This window comes from Oncorhynchus masou, chromosome 31 (genome assembly GCF_036934945.1).
Source record: "Oncorhynchus masou masou isolate Uvic2021 chromosome 31, UVic_Omas_1.1, whole genome shotgun sequence".
Taxonomy (NCBI): domain Eukaryota; kingdom Metazoa; phylum Chordata; class Actinopteri; order Salmoniformes; family Salmonidae; genus Oncorhynchus; species Oncorhynchus masou.
The window spans coordinates 40,139,358-40,161,767 of NC_088242.1; the positions used below are offsets into that span (position 1 = coordinate 40,139,358).

The 22,410-nt window shown below is 41.7% G+C and overlaps 1 protein-coding gene across 1 annotated transcript; it reads left to right on the forward strand.

Annotated features, from left to right (window-relative positions):
- Positions 1–398: 398 nt before the first annotated feature.
- LOC135523939 (26S proteasome regulatory subunit 8-like) lies at positions 399–20,789 on the forward strand. Its single transcript, XM_064950969.1, has 12 exons — positions 399–486; positions 1,055–1,126; positions 1,250–1,319; positions 1,728–1,825; positions 1,933–1,989; positions 2,253–2,483; positions 2,887–3,013; positions 3,324–3,514; positions 11,673–11,771; positions 12,754–12,864; positions 14,208–14,294; positions 19,993–20,789. Exons 1-12 carry the CDS (start codon positions 460–462, stop codon positions 20,044–20,046), a joined length of 1,224 nt encoding a protein of 407 aa, XP_064807041.1. The 5' UTR covers positions 399–459; the 3' UTR covers positions 20,047–20,789.
- The last annotated feature ends 1,621 nt before the right edge of the window (positions 20,790–22,410 follow it).

The following is a 22,410-nucleotide window of genomic DNA, read 5'->3' on the forward strand; positions in this document are numbered from 1 at the left end:
CAACAGTAATACATAATTGGAATAGACAAGCCAGTCTGTTTAACTGATAAGTCGAAAACCACATCCTCAATGCCAGTCTCTTTGAAATGCAATCAAAACTGTTAAATAATGTTTTATCTATATTATATATTGCACACTTATTACACACTATTGATGTAGCTACAGTAATATGGTACATCAGGCCAACTCAAAGGACCATGCAAATGGATTTTACAATATTTAACATATCTGTTTCTGGCATAGCTTCTCCAAATAGATAAGGTATTGCAAAAAGGACAGAAATGGAGCATACACATACTTTTAACATTATTAGCAAAATTTCAGTTGCGTTTTACTCTACTATACCTCCAGTACAGCAGGTGTCAGTGAGTATCCAATGTTAATTGTAGAACATTTAATGAAGAAGAGGTTCGTCTGTCGGAAGTACCCCTTCATCCAACGGAAGTTTAGAATTTCAAGATGGCCCTGGAAGGAATGGACCATAATGTAAGTGATTTCGTTGTCTTTATTATGACTATCACACTTTTGAGAAATTATTGTAGATAAGGCATTGATTAGACACTGAACAGTGTGTTCTGTAAAGTTGGTGCTCGTCAGAAGACGGTTGAACTGTTTTGAATGGACCAAAACGGTCTGTCAAAAATAGAGAATCCTGCCAGTTTGCTGTCTCATTGTAAGCTACTTTTAGCTAGCTAGCTAGCTAACTGTTAGCTTTCTAGCTAGTTAATCGAATTAATTATGTTTGTTTCAGTGACATTCCTTTTGTGACTATGCATAATTTGGCATAAGTTAAGTATAATGGACAACAAAAAAATATAGCTAGTTAAGTAACGTTAGCTAGCTAATTTAGTTAGCCGCTAGTATGAAATTTTTTGTCAGTAAACTGGTAAAAATCTTATCTTAAGCTAGTCGTCTTTCTAGATAGCTAGTTAGGCCTATATATACACGTTAGTCACCTTGATGTTAATTATCTAGCTGACGTTATATACATTGTGTACTTGACAACTGTCCAACAGCTATCTCCGTTATTGAACATGCATCGGTGTATTTGCAGATGGAGATGGAGGATAGTAAAGGTGGTTCTGGTCTCAGGCAATACTACCAGTCCAAGATAGAAGAGTTACAGGTAAGCAAACGCAGGTTTTAATCCAAATGTACTAGCTAACGTTACATGTTGTCTGTTGACACCGTAGTGACACTACTAATACAACTGTCAAAGCTAAGAAGTAACTGGTCTCTCTGCCTCCAGTTGACAGTGAATGACAAGAGTCAGAATCTCAGACGTCTACAGGCTCAGAGGAATGAACTCAATGCAAAAGGTAGGAATTATGGTTTTCTATCCAGAACAACAACAGCTAAACTTATCTTCTAAACAGCAGTGTAGCTAACTAGATAGTGGTTAATTCATTGTGACAAGGCCTAAAGTTCAAGCCCCTGTGCTGACAAGGTTCAAATCTGTCGTTCTGCCCCTGAACAGGCAGTTAACCCACTGTTCCTAGGCCGTCATTGAAAATAAGAATTTGTTCTTAACTAACTTGCCTAGTGGATAAGAGCGTCTGCTAAATGACTTAAATGTAATGTAAATGTAAATAAAAGTAAAAAAAAAAATGTAGCAATAATTGTGTGTGGATTATAAATTGTCAATGCTGTGTCGGACTACTGTAATTTGATTGCACTCAGGAACATGCACATTATGAATTGTTCAAATCTATTTGCTTTGTCCCCAGTGCGTCTCCTTCGTGAGGAGCTGCAGTTGCTACAGGAGCAGGGTTCCTATGTTGGAGAGGTGGTGAGGGCCATGGACAAAAAGAAAGTGCTGGTCAAGGTGTGTATGAAGCTTTTTTTTTGCTGAAATGTAACACAAACTTTTTCGGTGGTAAACAGTAGTTGCTCTTAGATGACATTGGCAGTCTACTGTACTATTGTGTCCAGGTCCATCCAGAGGGAAAATTTGTGGTGGATGTGGATAAGAATATTGACATCAATGATGTAAGTATGGAAACATTGTTGTTGATATTTCACCACATTGTGGAGAGAACTGTACGAAGGTAGATGTATCTGTGTACAGTTCAGATTATCAACACACGGGAACCATATTTTAACCACATTCATTTGTTTTTGTTGAATTGGAATAAGTGTTAACAAAATTCAGTTGAAAAGCAAAAAATATCCAAATCTTATCCAGATGGCTGGACAGAAGATTATTATTCATGAATGTATGCACTGATTAACCCCGTTGCCCATTCCAACAGGTGACTCCAAATTGCCGCGTGGCACTGCGCAATGATAGCTACACCCTTCACAAGATCTTGCCCAACAAGGTGGACCCGCTGGTCTCCCTCATGATGGTGGAGAAAGTGCCTGACTCCACCTATGAGATGATTGGCGGCCTGGACAAGCAGATCAAGGAGATCAAGGAAGTGATTGAGCTGCCAGTCAAGCACCCAGAGCTCTTCGAGGCTCTCGGCATTGCGCAGCCCAAGGTGGGTAGCCCAAATGGAATAAATCCCTTATTGTGTTCCTGCTTAATTCAGATGTTGTATCATCTGTATATGTTAACCACTCTTACAATGTAAAGTCAAACAATTACCCGTTGCATTTGAGTTTACTTTATAAGCATATAGAGTAGGCAATGTCTGAAAGGGATGCAACACTCCAAAATCTACCTTTTCATACGTTGTTGGCAGTGCCCTAAGGTCTTGTTCTGGTCATGTCTCATAGCATTCATCACATAAACCTCAACAGTCTTGATTGTCAGAAAGAACAGAAAGGGGCACCAGTTAATTCCAGCATAATAATCCTAAAATACATCATGAAATTTGAGATGCACTCTGTGTCATGTCTCTTAGGTTGTCTAACCCCCCTTGTTGTGTGTCTCTCCACCAGGGTGTGCTGCTGTACGGCCCCCCAGGTACAGGGAAGACCCTGCTGGCCAGAGCTGTGGCCCACCACACTGACTGCACCTTTATCAGGGTGTCCGGCTCGGAGCTGGTGCAGAAGTTCATTGGAGAGGGTGAGTCATCAACGGTCAGCCATTTCGGTTACCATTCGACAGGGTTCCCAACCGTGAAGTAATTCCGGTAATAATAAGGAATTAAAGTTGGGGAATTCCAGAATCAAGGAGATATGTTTTGCTGCTTCCATTCTCCAAATAGCTGCTGTTTAGCTCAAGCATGTTTAAGTGCATTTCACTACTTTTTCATGAAGAACCGCAATAAGTGAAAGTAGTGGGCTAAATGTCTCTCACCATGCGTAAAACAGAAGCTGTTATTTCACTCACATCACGCTGCTGGCTGAAACCCTGCTCTCTTCCCCCATCCCAGGTGCCCGTATGGTGCGTGAGCTGTTCGTCATGGCCCGCGAGCACGCACCCTCCATCATCTTCATGGACGAGATTGACTCGATCGGCTCGTCACGTCTGGAGGGGGGCAGTGGGGGCGACAGCGAGGTGCAGAGGACCATGCTGGAGCTGCTGAACCAGCTGGATGGCTTCGAGGCCACCAAGAACATCAAGGTGGGTAACTCGTACACCACTGTCATCTTTATAATGCTTTATAAATTCTACTCTACAATAAAACTCACACTTATATAACACCACACACACAGTCTAAACCCTTACTTAATTTGTATGCTATTACTCTGCTACACCACTCTTGACACCACTTTCTCTGTGGCTTTTCTCCACTGATTTCAATCTGGAGCTCTCCTGTCAGTACTGTCTGACAACACTTTCTTTCCACTGCTCACCAATCAATCACACGCTAGATCTTCTCTATTCACTGTCCTCCCACACAACAACCTCTCAATCTGTATTTGCATGTTCTCTGTGATGGTACAAATAGACAAAACAACCAGTATTTTTTTTTTTAAGACAATTCTATAGAAATTAGCAATAGATGCAGATTACAAGTATTTCATTGTCTAAATGTGATAAGTCAAATAGTAGTAAAGTTTTTTTTTAAATATTTAGAAAATACCAATGTGTTTAAAATCGATACATTTGATGTTTAGTCCATGTTGAGCAGTTCAGTGCTTGGCCCTCCCATCTCTGAGGCTGCCTCAGATTCCAAGCTGATGTCCACGTCTATCTAGGGCAGCTTAAACCTGCTTCTCAGGTCCAGGCTGTAGCGGTGGGGCTGGCCAGAGGCATTGGCCAGCACGGAGTCCACCGTTGAGTGGTAGATCTTCTGGGACGCTGTGACCTTTGATCCTCAGGGCCTTAGAACTGCCAGCGGGACTCCTCTGGGGATGGTGGGGGTGGACCGAAAGTCTGAGGGAACGGCAGCGTTTTTGACGAACCTGAGCTCCTGCAGGCTCTCTTCTGCTCCACCTCCCTCTTCCTCCTCTCCTGATGCTAGAGGGAAGGAGGGATGAATGGATAGAGAAAGAAAGAGTAGGTCAACACCACACAGTATGACAATCAGACCCTTAACACTATCAAAGGGGAAATTGTGTTGCTCTGTAACAGTACAATACTCCGTGTACAAAACATTCAGGACAGCCTCAATTCATCAGGGCATAGACTCTACAAGGTGTCAAGTGTTCCACAGTGATGCTGGCCCATGTTGACTCTAATGCTTCCCACAGTTATGTTAAGTTTGCTGGATGTTTTTTGAGGGGTATTCTTTATACACCCGGGCAACTGTTAAATGTGAACAATCCAGCAGTGTTGCGGTTCTTGACACACTCAAAACGGTGAGCATGGCCCCAAACCCGTTTAAGGCCTGTTGTCTTTCCCACTCTGAATGGCACACACAGACAATCCACGTCTCAATTGTCTCAAGGCTTAAGTATCTTTCTTTAACGTGTCTCCCCTTCATTTACACTGAAAGTGGATGACCTCAATAAGGGGACATGGTTTTCACCTGGATTCAGTTTATGGCATGAAAAGAGCTGGTGTTCCTACTGTTTTTGTACACTCAGTGTATATATAATACAGTGACATGACTCTACCTCTGCCATGAGAGAAAAGTTGTTCAGTGAAGAATGTGACTGAGCTGGGCCTGGGGACAATAGAATTAGGAATTAAAATGAATCTTGTTATGATGGTCCTAAGGTCGGCAATGTTAATCAGGAGTTGGTTAACAATGGTTTGCCAGTGCTTTAATAAGATGGTGTTAAACTATGAATGTGAAAAATGTATATGCACTGTATGTGTGTTAGCTCGCCAGACAGTTTTAGAGGAATGATTCCATGAATTCTTCAAATTAACTGCCAATCTGCCAACATTTCATTCAAACAATGCAGTCAATCCACAGCTACACTGGTTAAAATCAGTTGATGCTCGGACAAGTAGAACATGCAACAAATACTGATATTGTATCATATAATAGCACTCACTGCTTTCCAAGAAAGCATTTATGGTCTCTTTACATATACTGAACAATAATATAAATGCAACAATTTCAACGATTTTACTGAGTTACAGTTCATAAAAGGAGTTCAGTCAATTGAGAAAAATTAATTGGGCCCAGATCTATGGATTTCACATCATTGGGCAGGGGTGCAGCCTTGGGAGGGCATAGGCCCACCCACTGTGGAGCCAGGCCTAGACAATCAAGAGTTTTCCCCCACAAAGGGCTTTATTACAGACAAATAGTCCACAGTTTCATCAGCTGTCCAGGTGGCTGGTCTCCGATGATCCCGCAGGTGAAGAAGCCGGATGTGGAGGCCCTGGGCTGGCGTGGTTGGACATATTGCCAAATTCTATAAAACGATGTTGGTTGAAATGAGCATTCAATCCTCTGGAAACGGCTCTGGTGTACATTCCTGCTGTCAGCCAATTGCACGCTCTCTCTAAACTTGAGATATCTGTGGCATTGTGTTGTGACAAAACTGCCATTTTTAAATTCAGAATGTAGTATGCTTATTGGTCATAGTATGGATATAGTTAGAATGCCAAAGGTTCCCAGATGTCGTACTAAATTCACCAAGATACGAAGTATATAAGCAGTGGACACTTTCTGTGCTTTTAGGGCACATAATGCAGTTCTTCAGGAAATGGGCGAGGCTTCACAACGTTTTCAGATTTGAAGAAAACAGAGGACAATATGCAGCGGAAGTACAACGAGCGGATACAAATTCATTGCTTTAACCTATTATAAGAAATGTTAAGAAAATGTTGAGCAATCTAATAAATTACTTTTCACAAGTTACATTACAACGTTATGTTGGCTGATGACGTTAGTTGGCTACTAATACATCGAACTTTCCAGTATATTAACTATATGCTATCTAACTACCCAACGTTTATTAACTTAATTATTCACGTCGTTCTTAGCTAAGTTTCTGTCGTCTTTATGCGTTCTCAATGGACATTGTTTATTCTGGCTATCTACTCCGATTTCAGAGCACTTTCATCTGAGTGTGCCAGAGCACAGAATAATTGTTGAATTTACGAACGCTCAACACCTGTAGAATATGGCCGGTGTCAGTAAATGTTGGCAATAAAAAGCCTAATTAAATTGTTGCCAGAAGCAGTTAGTCACCAACGCTCTGGATAACATGAAAACAGTCTAGCCAGCTCTGCTATGGCTAGTACAATGGTCAGAGTGAGCTGTTCTCTCATTTGTATATGAAAGAAACTATCAAGCTAGCCAACGTTAGCCTGTTAGCTTGGGTTTAGGGAATTGCCATTGTTTGTTTTATTTTTTTATTTAACCTTTATTTAACGATGCAAGTGAGTTAAGAACAAATTGACGGACGACGCTGGGCCAATTATGTGCCACCCTATGGGACTCCCAATACCAGCCGGTTGTGATACAGTCTGGATTCGAACCAGGGTGTTTGTAGTGACGCTTCTAGCGCTGAGATTCAGTGCCATAGATTGTTGCGCCACTCGGAACGCTCAACCTCGGCCAGAGCGTCCAGTGTGCACTCTGAACACTCCGAGAGCGAAACGCTCTGGATTTACGAAGTCCCAGAGCTCTTTCTACTGCTTTGTATAATGCCCACATGTACCTGGATTTGAAATGTGTCCATTTCTTGAGCAAATCTCTAAACAAAATGCACAGAAATTGGCACAGTTGTAAAAGCATGACCACTCAAGACTATAGTATAACATTAGGATTCATCTTCCTATCATATGTTTCTAATTCTGTTCAATTTACAGAACAAATGTTGTGTGGAGTAGCTGGGAGTAATGTGTGTTCAGATGTGTTAATTCCCTAAACCCTTTGTCTTAATGTTCTTGCAATCTATAACCTACTTTTCCTACATTGCTGTCTTTTGTCTTCAGAAAGTATTCATACCCCATGACATATTCCACATTTTGTTGTTACAGCCTGAATTCAAAATGGATTAAATACATTTCTCACCCATCTACACACTACCCCATAATGACAAAGTGAGAACATGTTTTTAGAAATGTTTGCTAATTTATTAAAATTGGAGAAATATTTCAATTACATAAGTATTTCACACCTAAGTCAATACTTTGTAGAAGCACCATTTGGCGGCGATTACAGCTGTGCAATATTTGCCCATATATTATTTTTAAAATTCTTCAAACTCTGTCAAGTTGATCGTTGCACGCCGTTATGTGTTGTTGAATTTGCCCCAAACATGACCCTTGGTATTCAGGACAAAAAGGTTATAAGTGTCTTATTGCAAACAGGGTGCATGTTTTGGAATATTTTTATTATTATTCTCTACGGTCTTACTTTTCACTCTGTCATTTAGGTTAGTATTGTGGAGTAACTACAATGTTGTTTTCTCCTATGACACTAATCCCTGAGCAGTTTCATTCCTCTCTGGCAACTGAGTTATGAAGGACACCTGTATCTTTTGTGGTTACTGGGTGTATTGATACACAATCCAAAGTCTAATTATTAACTTCACCATGCTCAAAGGGATATTCAGTATCTGCTTTTTTTTTTTATTTTTTTACTCATCTACCAATCGGTGCCATGTGCGAGGCATTGAAAAACCTCCTTGGTCTTTGTGGTTTAATCTGTGATAGAAATTCACTGCTTGACTGAGGGACCATGCAGATAATTGTATGTGTGGGGTACGCAGAAGTCATAAAAAAATGTTAGCCACTATTACTGAACACGGAATGAGTCCATGCAACTTATGATATTTGTTAGGCACATGTTTACTCCTGAACTTTAGGCTTGCCATAACAAAGGGGTTGAATACTTGACTAATTGACTCAAGACCTTTCAGTTTTTAGTTAATACAAATTAAATTACACAATTCCACTTTGACATTATGGGGTATTGTGTGTAGATCAGTGACACAATATTGATTTAATACATAAATTCAGCCCATAACACAAATGTGGGAAAAACGGAAATATCCCATTTACATAAGTTTTCAGACCCTTTATTCGGTGCTTTGTTGTTGCAGCGATTACAGCCTTGTGTCTTCTTGGGTATGACGCTACAAGCTTGGCACACCTGTATTTGGGGAGTTTCTCCCATTCTTCTCTGCAGATTCTCTCAAGCTCTGTCAGGTTGGATGGTGGAGCATCACTGCACAGCTAATTACAGGTCTCTCCAGGGATGCTCGATCGGGCTCTGGCTGGGCCACTCAAGGACATTCAGAGACTTGTCCTGAAGCCCTCCTGAGTTGTCTTGGCTGTTTACTTAGGGTTGTTGTCCTGTTGGGAGGTGAGCCTTCTCGCCAGTCTGAGCGCTCTGGAGCAGGTTTTCATCAAGGACCTCTGTACTTTGCTCCGTTCATCTTTGCCTCAATCCTGACTAGTTCCCCAGTCCCTGCCTCTTAAAAACATCACCACCGCATGATGCTGCCACCACCATGCGTCACCGTAGGGATGGTGTGACGCTTGGCATTCAGGCCAAAGAGTGGATTCTTGGTTTCATCAGACCAGAGAATCTTGTTTCTCATGGTCGGAGTCCTTCAGGTGCATTTTGGCAATTTCCAAGTGGGCTGTCGTACCTTTTTACTGAGTGGTTTCCTTCTGGCCACTCAACCATAAAGGTGTAATTGGTGGAGTGCTGCAGAGATGGTTGTCCTTCTGGAAGGTTCTCCCATCTCTACAGAGGAACTCAGGTTCTTAGCCACCTCCCTGACCAAGGCCCTTTTCCCCCGATTGCTTAGGTTGGCCGGACGGCCAGCTCTAGAAAAGTCTTGGTGGTTCCAAACATCTTTAATTTACTCACCATCTTAAATAAACATGCCCTGTTAAAAAAATATAGAACTAAGAACAGATATAGCCCTTGGTTCACCCCAGACTTGACTGCCCTTGACCAGCACAAAAACATCCTGTGGCATACTGCATTAGCATCGAATAGCCCCCGCGATATGCAACTTTTCAGGGAAGCCAGGAACCAATATACTCAGCCAGTTAGGAAAGCAAAGGCTAGCTTTTTCAAACAGAAATTTACATCCTGTAGCACTAATTCCCAAAAGTTTTGGGACAATGTAAAGTCCATGGAGAAGAACGCCTCCTCCCAGCTGCCCACTGCACTGAGTCTAGGAAACACTGTCACCACCGGTAAATCCACGTTATTTGAGATTTTCATAAGCCACAAAAGTCAGAAATAGCGATATAATAAATGCCTTACCTTTGATCTTCTGTTGGCACTCCAAAAGGTCCCAGATACATCACAAATGGTCCTTTTGTTTGATAATGTCCTCCTTTTATATTCATAAAAACTCAGTTTAGCTAGCGTGCTTCAGTCAATAATACACCCAGTTTCACTCCATCAAAATGCATACAAAATTAATTCCAAATGTTACTAATAAACTTTTCCAAACAAGTCAAACAGTGTTTATAATCAAACCTTAGGTACCCTAATACATAAATAAACTATCAAATTTAAGACGGAGAATCATTATTGTCTTTACTGGAGAAAAATATCAAAGAACGCGCTCTCTTCCACTTGCTTGGAAACACTACAGCCAAAATGGGAGCCACCTAGAAAAAACTACAATTTCTGGCTCATTTTCCCCAAAACATTTGACATCTAGGAACTGCAATTTGGGAGGATTTCACCTTATAATAAGTGACAGCCATTGAAAACAGTGGTAGGCTGAATATTTCTTTGGGGGGATGGTTTGTCCTTGGCGTTTTGCCTGCCATATCAGTTCTGTTACACTCAGACATTAGTCTAACAGTTTTAGAAACTGTAGAGTGTTGTTTATCCACATTTACCAATGGATGCATATCCTAGCTTCTGGGCCTGAGTAACAGGCTTTTCATCCGGATGTGAAAATACTGCCCCTACCCAAGAGAGGTTAACAAAGAGATCACCAGCCATTTTGAATCCCATCGTACCTTCCCCACCATGCAATCTGGTTTCCGAGCTGGTCATGGGTGCACGTCAGCCACGCTCAAGGTCCTAGACGATATCATAACCACCATCAATAAAAGACAGTACTGTGTAGCCATATTCATCGACCTGGCCAAGGCTTTTGACTCTGTCAATCACCGCATACTTATCGGCAGACTGAACAGCCTTGGTTTCTCAAATGACTGCCTCATCTGGTTCACCAACTACTTCTCAGATAGAGTTCGGTGTGTCAAATCGGAGGTCCTGTTTTCTGGACCTCTGGCTGTCTCTATGGGGGTACCGCAGAGTTCATCCTCGGGCCAACATCCTCGGGCCAACTCTCTGTATAAATCAATGATGTTGCTCTTGCTGCTGGTGAGTCTCTGATCCACCATTCTGTATACATCTGGCCCTTCTTTGGCAACTGTGTTAACAAACCTCCAAACAAGCTTCAATGTCATACAACACTCCTTCCGTGGTCTCCAACTGATTTTAAATGCTAGTAAAACTAAATGCATGCTCTTCAACCAATTGCTGCCCGCCCACCTAGCGTCACTACTCTGGAAGCTAGGCAGAATATGTGGACAACTACAAATACCTAGGTGTCTGGTTAGACTGTAAATTCTCCTTCCAAAATTATACCTAGAATCTGCTTCCTATTTCGCAACAAAGCCTTCTTCACTCATGCTGCAAAACATACCCTCGTAAAACCAACCATCCTACTCATCCTCGACTTCGGCGATGTCATTTACAAAATAGCTTCCAATACTCTACTCAGCTACTCTACTCACTGTCTATCACAGTGCCATCCGTTTTGTCACCAAAGCCCCATATACTACCCACCACTGTGACCTGTATGCTCTCGTTGGCTGGCCCTCGCTACATATTCATCGCCAAATCTACTGGCTCCAGGTCATCTATAAGTCTTTGTTAGGTAAAGCACCGCCTTACCTCAGCTCACTGGTCACCATAGCAACACCCACCCGTAGCACGGGTATATTTCACTGGCCATCCCCAGAGCCAACACCTGCTTTGGCCGCCTTTCCTTCTAGTTATCTGCTGCCAATGACTGGAACAAATTGCAAAAATCACTGAAGCTGTAGTCTCATATCTCCCTCTCTAACTTTAAGAATCAGCTGTCAGAGCAGCTTACCGATCACTGTGCACAGCCCATCTGTAAATAACACACCCATCTACCTCATCCCCATATTGTTCATTATCTTCTTCATTATCTTCTGTTGTGACATTGACAGTACTTTTGTTTGTGTAAGTCTGTTGTTTTTGTCGCACTGCTTTGCTTTATCTTGGCCAGGTCGCAGATGTAAATGAGAACTTGTTCTCAACTGGCCTACCTGGTGAAATAAATAAAATAAAGAAGCTGAATAAGACCCAAAGGACTAATATTGTATGTTAAATGTGTTTTTACTTCCTCAGGTCATCATGGCCACCAACCGTATTGACATCCTAGACTCTGCCTTGCTCCGACCCGGCCGCATCGACAGGAAGATCGAGTTCCCCCCTCCCAATGAAGAGGTCAGTACAGCCCTGTATTTTTTATTTTTTTGCCCCTAAAACATTCTGTGTTCATCAATATATGAGTCATACGTTTATTTTAGTGTCAATCTCATCATAAACACATTTGATTTATTTAAATTCAGCCCACAACTGGCATCAAAGTAATCATCAATTCTGAGCGCAGCACCACGAGACCTAGTCGTAATGCCCATGGTCAATTTGGTTTGACATTCGATATCCCTATGGGGCTAGCTAGGGGCCATCAGTAAATTACACTATGTACATGGGTCAATATTTTTAACTGTCAACTCCAAATTTCAATGGCTTAACCTCAAACCAACTATAAATTGTAGAAATTCATCTACAAATATTGAAAGCATTTGAGACAACTAAAAGATGTGCAACATGAAAATATTATTGACGGACCCTAATTAGCCCCAGAGATAGACTATCCAATGTCAAACTAATTTTGCCACAGTCGCACACCAGCCAGCTGAAGCTAATTGAAGAAGTTGACTAGCACTAGCTACACTCGGTGACTTCAAGACGTAAGACCTGGTTAGACTGTTTCAAGTTATCTAGAAGGGTAAGCGACTATATCTGCGTACTGTTTTGTCAGGGTGGTTGTACAAAAGCTTGCCACATGTGAACACACAAGACAACCACATTAACCTCCCCTCATTCACGGTAAACGCTGCATATGTCGGCTCAATTGGAAATTAACTTTAAATGTCAAGCACGCTATAATGCTAATTGAATCCCTGCCTCGGTATGGCTAGACAGCACAGTGCAACATATTTAGACTGTTGGTAGTAATGATTACATCTGTTGGTGTTCTGTACCATTTGTTTATTTCAAAAATAAATGATTTAAATTAAGGATTTATGCCAATGAGTCCAACATCTTTACGGTCTCCTCACACAAATATTTTTGTATTTCCGTTGACACTTATTCAGCTTCATGTAAGCAGCTTGCTACTACAGTGTCTGCTCCTCCTTAGGCCCGTTTGGACATCCTGAAGATCCACTCAAGGAAGATGAACCTGACGCGTGGAATTAACCTAAGGAAGATTGCAGAACTGATGCCTGGAGCCTCTGGGGCTGAAGTTAAGGTAATAGACTGAGACGCACAGTTTGGAATGGGGCCCACCAAATGAAAGCTAGCACAGACAGTTCAGTGTATGAGGGGTTCAGTGTATGATGTGTAGTAGGGAAAACTTTGGCCCCGTCCAGAGATGACCCCTACCCCACAGTTGTGTAGATCTGTTTGTTTCACAATTTTACATCTTGTAGTGGATACATGTCCAACTGGGCTTGACATTTACGGTATATGTAGAATATCAGGAGAGAATAACCACAGACTTGATACTCCACAAGTTATGGAATGGGGCCCACCACATTAGGGCTAGCACATTCACAAGGGAAGAACATGTACAACTAGGGCTGTGGCGGTGACCATATTATCAGTCATGACCGCAGTAAAATTCATGATGATATCCTCTCATGCACTCTGGACATGTGTACCCAACTCGCTAAAGATCTTCAAGTTGCTAATGGATGGTACTCAGGGCTATATTGTCACTCTAACCACTCTGACAACAATGCAGATGCAGTCGAAAATTACAAACACTTATCATCAAACCAGTATGTACTTTTAAAACTCACCTCACCGTGATTGATCAATATGAAGAAAGAAGTTCAACAACAGGTTGAAACTGAGTGGAAAACATAGTTGTTGAGGATGTTGTTTCAAAGCCTAACAATGAAATGGACAGCGCTTTCTAAGTTGATGATTAGTGAAACTCAACCATATACATATTAGAGCTTATGCAAACACATAGGCCTATATACTGTATGAGCTCAAGCCTGAAAAAAAACATGAATTAAAATAATGGTTGTGCTGTTATAACCTAACACATATTAAACACAGCAAATACAAAAAACTGATTTAAGATCACCTACATGACCAAAAGTAGTGAACAACTCATTCTAAAATCATGGGCATTAATATGGAGTTGGTTCCTCTTTGCTGCTATAACAGCCTCCACTCCTCTGGAAAGGCTTTCCACTAGATGTTGGAACATTGCTGTGGGGGCTTGCTTCCATTCAGCCATGAGCATTTAGTGAGGTCGGGCACTAATAGTCAGCGTTCCAATTCATCAAAGGTGTTCAATACGGTTGACGTCAGGAGGCCTGGAGAGTCAAAACGTGTTTATGTTAATTTACTGTAAATTACCACGAGACCGGCATTCTTTTGCATGACAAATAAACGTCTGACAAAATGTCATGACCGCCACAGCTCTATGTACAACGAGCCATCCTGAAACATCCCTTAGTCCAGGGATTGGTAACCATGTTCCTGGAGTGCCTTAGTGTTTGACCACTGTCGGTCTTACTTACTTTTTCTTATTTCACCATGGATAAACCTTTGTTTCTGTTCCTTCTTATTCCTCAGGGTGTGTGCACCGAGTCAGGGATGTACGCCCTCAGGGAGAGGAGAGTGCACGTCAACCAGGAGGACTTTGAGATGGCTGTCGCCAAGGTTAGTCTTCTATCAATGTTACTGTCTTAACACCCCAGGGGACAGTTTGTCTCTATTTTACCTCTAGCCCCCTTTTGTCCATATTATGCCGAATGTAATCAATACTACACTGAACAAAAATATAAATGCAACATGCAAAGTGTTGGTCCCATGTTTTGTGGACTGAAATAAAAGATTTCAGAAAGTTCCCATATGCACAAAAGGCTTATTTCGCTCAAATGTTGTGCACAAATGTTTATATCCCTGTTAGTGACAATTTCTCCTTTGCCAAAAACCACCTGACAGGTGTGGCATATCAAGAAGCTGAACATTACACAGGTCCACCTTGTGCTGGGAGACAATAATAGGCAACTCTAAAATGTTCAGTTTTTATTTACAACGCCACAGATGTCTAAAGTTGAGGGAGCATGCAATTATTAACTGACTGCAGGAATATCCACCGGAGCTCTTTCCAGATAAGTGAATGTTCATTTCTCTACTATAAGCTGCCTCCGGCGTCGTTTTTTTTAGAGAGTTTTAGCAATATGTCCAACCAGCCTCACAACCGCAGACCATGTGTAACCACGCCAGCCCAAGACCTCCCCATCCGGCTTCTTCAACTGCAGGATCATCTGAGACCAGCCACCTGGACAGCTGATGAAACTGTGGGTTTACACATCTAAAGAATTTCTGCACAAACTGTCAGGAACCGTCTCCGGGAAGCTCTTCTGCGTGCTTGTCGTCCTCACCAGGGTCTTGACCTGACTACAGTTCGATGTCGTAACCGACTTCAATGGCCAAAAGCTCACCTTCGATGGCCACTGAAAAAGTGTGCTCTTCACGGATGAATTCCAGTTTCAACTGTACCGGGCAGATGCAGAGCATAGCATGTGTGGAGTCGTGTTGCAGAGCGGTTTTCTGATGTCAACAGAGTGGCCCGTGGTGGGATTATGGTGTGGGCAGTCATAAGCTACGGAAAATGAACATAATTGCATTTTATCGATAGCTATTTGAATGCACAGAGATACCGTGACGTGATCCTGAGTCCCATTGTTGTGCCATTCATCTGCTGCAATCACCTCATGTTTCAGCATGATAATGCACAGCCCCATGTCACAAGGATCTGTACACAATTCCTGGAAGCTGAAAATGACCCAGTTCTTCCATGGCCTCCATAAGTCACCCATTTGAGCATGTTTAGGATGCTCTCGATCAACGTGTATGACATCGTGTTCCAGTTTCCGCCAACATTCAGCAACTTCACAGGCATTGAAGGGGAGCGGGACAACATTCCACAAGCCACAATCAAGCAGCCTGATCAACTCTATGTGAAGGACATGTGTCGCCCTGCATGAGGCAAATGGTGATCACACCAGATACTGACTGGTTTTCTGATCCATGCCTCTACTTTATTTTATTTTTAAGTCATCTGTGATCAACACATGCATATCTGTTTACCCAATCATATGGCATCCATATATTAGGGGCTAATGAATTTATTTCAATTTCCTTATTTCCTTATATGAACTGTACCTCAGTAAAGTCTTTGCAATTGTTGCATGTTGCGTTTTATTTTTGTACAGTGTAGTTACTCTTGATTAGAGATTTTGTATAAAATAAAAATGATCTATACTGGTCCCAGATCGGTTTGTTGTCTTTCCAACTACTATGATCATTGTCATGCCAAACAGTTTGACACGTGACTATACAAAGCTCAAACAGATTTTGGACCATCTTGTCAGCGTGTCAATTGCATTAATATAATACAAAAATCCGCATAAAAATCAGTGTTTAAGTTGGATTTATTTTAGTTTGAGTTTTTATTTTTTTACATGGACAGTGCACATTAATCAACGTTTCAGTAAAATTGCCGGTTTTAGCCGGCAATTAAAAACAATTACACTGCGTCTCAATCCACTGCACCTATGTCAGCCTTCCACGTCTGCGATGGCAGGTGGCAGAGCTACAGCGCTGTTTGTCAGATCAGGAGACGTCCCAAAAATCTGTCTCTAGTGTTTTGCTCTACGGCCCCCACGGGTCTGAAGTCAGTACCAACTACTTCTGTCTGTAGCGACTGTTGTTGCGACACCAGATGTTTTAGTTGGATACCAGGTTTAGTATCATAATACTCAATAACTTAACGAGACTCAATACCAAAACGATACCACAGCAACAAAATAAGAACTGTGGGGCTTTTTTATTTTTTTTATTTTTACATTGAGCAATATGTTGGTAACTGGACGAACAAGTAGAACATCTACTCTGTATTACATTTCTTACAAAAATACAACACCATATTCAATAACAGAAGAATACCATCAATTTTCCTTATGCAAAACCATTCAGAGCAGACAAAATAATAGAACAATTACATTATCGGGGTTAATTTGTTAATCTGTGGCCATAATATTTATTCAAATGGCATTCATTACAGCTCATTAATGTATTCAATTAAGTTTAGTTCCAAAACGACAAACACTTTGACGCTCATTTATGAAGCTTTTATATTGCAATAAACATGTAGTCTAAATGCCATAGAAATACAATGCAATTTACACAGCATACTACGATTCCCAGAGTGCAATGCGCCTTCCAGGGCTGGCTACTGTTAGCAAGCCCAGACAAACACAAAGTAGTTCAAATATTTTGCTGTGAAGTTGAGTGCATTTCACATTACTTTTGGGTTGTGTAATCATAATGCTCACATGAATGTCATGCAGAATATATGTTCATGTCATTGTCACTCAAATGATTCACATTTATAACGATATATAATAACGACAACGTTACAATGAATAATGTGTAAAATCATTTTGGAACTGAACCTCCCATGCACTGCTTTGTTACACCTTTTTGTTGTTTCTGTGGTTTGGCCCTCATCTGCTCTGTAATCAACGTATTTCCATAGTTTGCTTCTTTAGCCAGTTTTGTAAACAAGCTGCGGGCATGGTGGTAAGGTGTTTTCGTTAGAAGAGAGTGAAAGGAGGATACCTAGTCAATTGTACAACACTGCGTTCAACTGAAATGTGTCTCTTGCATTTAACCCAGTCATGCTGCCTGCATTTTCTCTCTGGCTTGCTTCTCACTGTGTTAGCTGCATGTGCAAGCGCATCATTTAACCCAGTCATGCTGCCTGCATTTTCTCTCTGGCTTGCTTCTCACTGTGTTAGCTGCATGTGCAAGCACATCATTTAACCCAGTCATGCTGCCTGCATTTTCTCTCTGGCTTGCTTCTCACTGTGTTAGCTGCATGTGCAAGCGCATCATTTAACCCAGTCATGCTGCCTGCATTTTCTCCCTGGCTCGCTTCTCACTGTGTTAGCTGCATGTGCAAGCGCATCCTTGTAGCTACTGTCCCCTTGAAGATTCAGAAAATTACTAGACTTGATCTTCTAAATCCGTATATGATGTGAGACACATGACATAAGTACCAAACGTTTTTTCATGTTTTGGTATCGGGAAAAAGTACAGATATTTCGGTATACATTGCAACACTGACCAAACTATGGAAACGGGAGACTCACAAACACAATGTGCCAACAAAAAGGGGTTAAATGTGTCAAAATATATATTTCCTGAGCTTTCTTGTATCTCCTAGATATAGGACAGACATTTCAAAACCTTATTTTCTTATGATTTATTTTTGGACTGTCTGTTTTACCATGTATCAATGTGTTATTCCATGCATTTCTATAAGCTATAGCCAGTGGTCTAAAGTAAGACCGAATTGTTTCTCATATGCAACAAAATATTTTGCTGTGTGACCAGGAAAAAAATCTCCCAGATAATTGTTCTAATGATAATTCTCCGCTGTACCGTTGTTTCTGAAAAAGTCAGTGCAAATTCGATGGCACCATTATAGAGCGGATACAGCTTGCTTCTAGCACACGCCCGTGTAGTTTTAATCTAGGCTGTTAAAACAACTTGGGTGTCGTTAAACCTTTGTTTAAATACGTTTCAGTCATTACATCATTGGCTTGCTAGCTAATTTGACCACATTGTTACAGCCTTATAAATCTCTCAGCAATCTACACAAAATGCCCCATAATGACAAGCAAAAACAGGTGTAGAAATCTTTGCAAATGTATTAAAAATGAGATTTGAAATAAAGCTCAGGTGCATCCTGTTTCCATTGATCATCCTTGATGTTTCTACAACTTGATTGGTGTCCACCTGTGGTAAATTCAAATAATTGAACATGATTTGGAAAGGCACACACCTGTCTATATAAGGTCCCACACTTGACAGTGCATGTCAGGGCAAACACCAAGCCATGAGGTCGAAGGAATTGTCCGTAGAGCGCCGAGAAAGCATTGTGTCGAGGCACAGATCTGGGGAAGGCTACCAAAAGATGTCTATAGCATGGAAGGTCCCCAAGAACACAGTGGCCTCCATCATTCCTATATGGAAGAAGTTTGTAACCACCAAGACTCTTCCTAGAGCTGGCCGCCTTGCCAAATTAAGCAATCGGGGTAGGAGGGCCTTGGTCAGGGAGGTGACCAAGAACCCGATGGTCACGCTGACAGAGCTCTAGAGTTCTTCTGTGGAGATGGGCGAACCTTCCAGAAGGAAAACCATCTCTGCAGCGCACCACCAATCAGGCGGAAGCCACTCCTCAGTAAAAAGGCACATGACAGACTGCTTTGAGGTTGCTGAAAGGCACCTGAAGACACTCAGACCATGAGAAACCAGATTGAACACTTTGGCCTGAATGCCAAGTACCACGTCTGGAGGAAACCTGGCACCATCCCCACGGTGAAGCAAGCATGCTGTGGGGATGTTTTTCAGCGGCAAGGACTGGGAGACTAGTCAGGATCAAGGCAAAGATAAAACGGAGCAAAGTACAGAGAGATCCTTGATGAAAACCTGCTCGGGACCTCAGACTGGGGCGAAGGTTGACCATCCAACTGGACAACGACCCTAAGCACACAGCCTTGAGTGGCCCAACCAGAGCCCAGACTTGAACCCGATCGAACATATTTTCAGGAAACACCTGAAAATAGCTGTGCCGCAATTCTCCATTCCATCCTGACAGAGCTTGAGAGGATCTGCAGAGATGAATGTGAGAAACTCCCCAAATACAGGTGTGCCAAACTCGTAGTTCCATACCCTTGAAGAATCAATGCTGTAATTGCTGCCAAGTGTGCTTCAAAAAAGTGCTGAGTAAAGGCCCTGAATACTTATGTAAATGTAATATTTCAGTTGGATTTTTTTATAAATTGGCACAACTTTCTAAAAACCGGTTTTTGCTTTGACATTATGGGGTATTGTGTAGATTGAAGGGTGGAGTGGGGGGGCAATTTAATATATTTTAGAATAAGGCTGTAACGTAAGACAAAATGTGGAAAAAGTCAAGGGGTTTGAATACTTTCCGAAGGCACTAGGTCTACAGGATATCAATGATCATAGCAATGAGTGAATGACATCTCTTGCAGATTTTGTACAATTTTCTATGTAATTTATCTCAATATGAAAATAGTGCTTTTACACAGTAAAAACCCCAATATTCCACAAATGACTTTGTAATTTCACTGACTGGTATTTGTATCAGCTTTTATAATAAACTAATGTCTTTACATTGTAATAAACATTTAGGGATTGAAATGGACAGACTCTTTTCCCCAGAGTTTGTTGTTTTGTTGATCACTGATTTTAATTTGGCTCCTTATGATGAGGTCCATTATCACTGGCTAACGACCCCTGCCCTGTGTGTTTCCAGGTGATGCAGAAGGACAGCGAGAAGAACATGTCCATCAAGAAACTCTGGAAGTAGACCTTTGGGATTTTTTGGGACCCGAACGCAGATATTTACCTGCAGAGTCAAACATGTATATTTTTACTCTTGTTTTAAGATTGGTTTATAATTGTTACCCAAAATTTAAGTCTAAAATAAAATGGTGTCTCCCCACTGAGAAACAAGTCCCCCATTTCCATTTTTTTTCCCACCCTCTTCTGCTGTAGCCTGATCCAAGGTCTGTTTGTGCTTGGTAGCCTACACAACTATAGGAGTTGGCTATACAGGCTTTCTCCCCCCGCATTCAAGGTAAATACTGCAGATGTTGGCTCAATTGGAAATGACCTTTTAAATGTCATGCGCTATATATATAGCCTGGTTTCTGATTGAATCCCGGCCTGAATAAGGAATACTCCTCTTAGCAGAATTCCAGGGGTTTTTATCTTTTCTTTCCTCGATTCCTTGTGTCCCATCTTCTTTCCACTCTCATCCAATAGATCTCATCCATTGGTTTGTGCAGGGCCTAGTAGAGCCCTATGCTGTAACAAGTCGTGAACTACTTTTTACACGCCCACAACCCAATCATCAGATTACGAAAACCACATCTTAATGCAAGGTATAACCGGGGCTAGAAGGTCAATGACAAGTGAGGCCAAATAAACAGGGTCACCTTGTATATTTATGGAAGAGATTTTCTTGGATGGTTTGGTTAAATTTGAGATCTCACAAGCAGTCAGTGTTATTTTTCTTATTGATTAATAAATGATCAATTATTAATAGTATCTTCATCTTGTCGACATGTTTCATTTAAATCAATACTGATACTTAGATTAATCTACATATTCTAGATTATTATAGAGGGTATAGCTCTGTTAAATAATATATATAAATAGTATATACACTAGGTTTTCAAGACCATTGTCCAACATGCTTTTTCATGGTCGTCACATTGCCAATTAGGATTAAGGCCTATTATGCACTACAAGTCCAGCCAGTATCCACAACTCCCAAAATGCACAGAGACAAAATAAATTCAGTAAACTGGACAAGCTCATACAATGAGAAAGAATGAGCAGTACATTTTTTTAAACAGTCCACAATGCAAAATAATTGATCTTGAGGTGACAACATCCAATACTTCTGATCCAACTTGAAATGGCAACGACAAGTTTCACAAACAGACATCCATTGTCAAGAGCTAAGCAAACCCACACAGTTTAAATTGATACCACTGTATTCACTTGAGTCACCACCGATAGCTGTTTACCTTGTGGAAAGGTCCCATTCCCAAGTTCCCTCTTTATTCTCCACTCATCTTAATGTCCGTTTGCCACCACCAACACCATCACTCTGGCAGTGGTGGTCTCTCATGATTTAGCGTAAATGCATGTGATTTTGTTCTGGTTTCTGAGATTATGGCAGAGAAACACTTCAGTCCAAATCCATTCCTATTATCTCAGTCACCAGCTAGGTTCCATGGTTTACAGTAATGGAGCTTTATTGTATTATAATAGCCCCTCTGTAGATCCAGGGATTGTATGCTAGGTGGTTTGGACCCAGTGGACCTCAATCTCAACCCTCTGCAGTATGTCCCGGAGTTCTAAACGTCCTCCCACTGTCAACTGCATTTATTATCAGCAAACTTAACATGTGTAAATATTTGTATGAACATAACAATATTCAACAACTGAGACAAACTGAACAAGTTCCACAGACATGTGACTAACATAAATTGAACAATGTGTCCCTGAACAAAGGGGGGGTTAAAATCAAAAGTAACAGTCAGTATCTGGTGTGGTCACCAGCTGCATTAAGTACTGCAGTGCATCTCCTCCTCATGGGCTGCACCAGATTTAGCAGTTCTTGCTGTGAGAAGTTACCCCACTCTTCCACCAAGGCACCTGCAAGTTCCCGGACATTTCTAGGGGAATGGCCCTAGCCCGAGCCCTCACCCTCCGATCCAACAGGTCCCAGACATGCTCAATGGGATTGAGATCCTGGCTCTTCGCTGGCCATGGCAGACACTGACACTCTGTCTTGCAGGAAATCACGCACAGAACGAGCAGTATGGCTGGTGACATTGTCATGCTGGAGGGTCATGTCAGGATGAGCCTGCAGGAAGGGTACCACATGAGGCAGAAGGATGTCTTCCCTGTAACGCACAGCGTTGAGATTGCCTGCAATGACAACAAGCTTAGTCCGATGATGCTGTGACACACCGCCCCAGACCATGACGGACCCTCCACCTCCAAATCGATCCCGCTCCAGAGTACAGGCCTCGGTGTAACGCTCATTCCTTCGACGATAAATGCAAATCCGACCATCACCTCTGGTGAGACAACCGCGACTCGTCAGTGAAGAGCACTTTTTGCCAGTCATGTCTGGTCCAGCGATGGTGTGTTT

Excerpts from the sequence above, each read along its gene's own strand:
- LOC135523939 (XM_064950969.1), top strand. The coding sequence starts at position 460 with ATGGCCCTGGAAGGAATGGACCATAAT. Across the intron at positions 3,014-3,323 it reads GCAGAAGTTCATTGGAGAGG|GTGCCCGTATGGTGCGTGAG; the intron begins GTGAGTCATCAA and ends CCCCCATCCCAG. Across the intron at positions 12,865-14,207 it reads CCTCTGGGGCTGAAGTTAAG|GGTGTGTGCACCGAGTCAGG; the intron begins GTAATAGACTGA and ends CTTATTCCTCAG.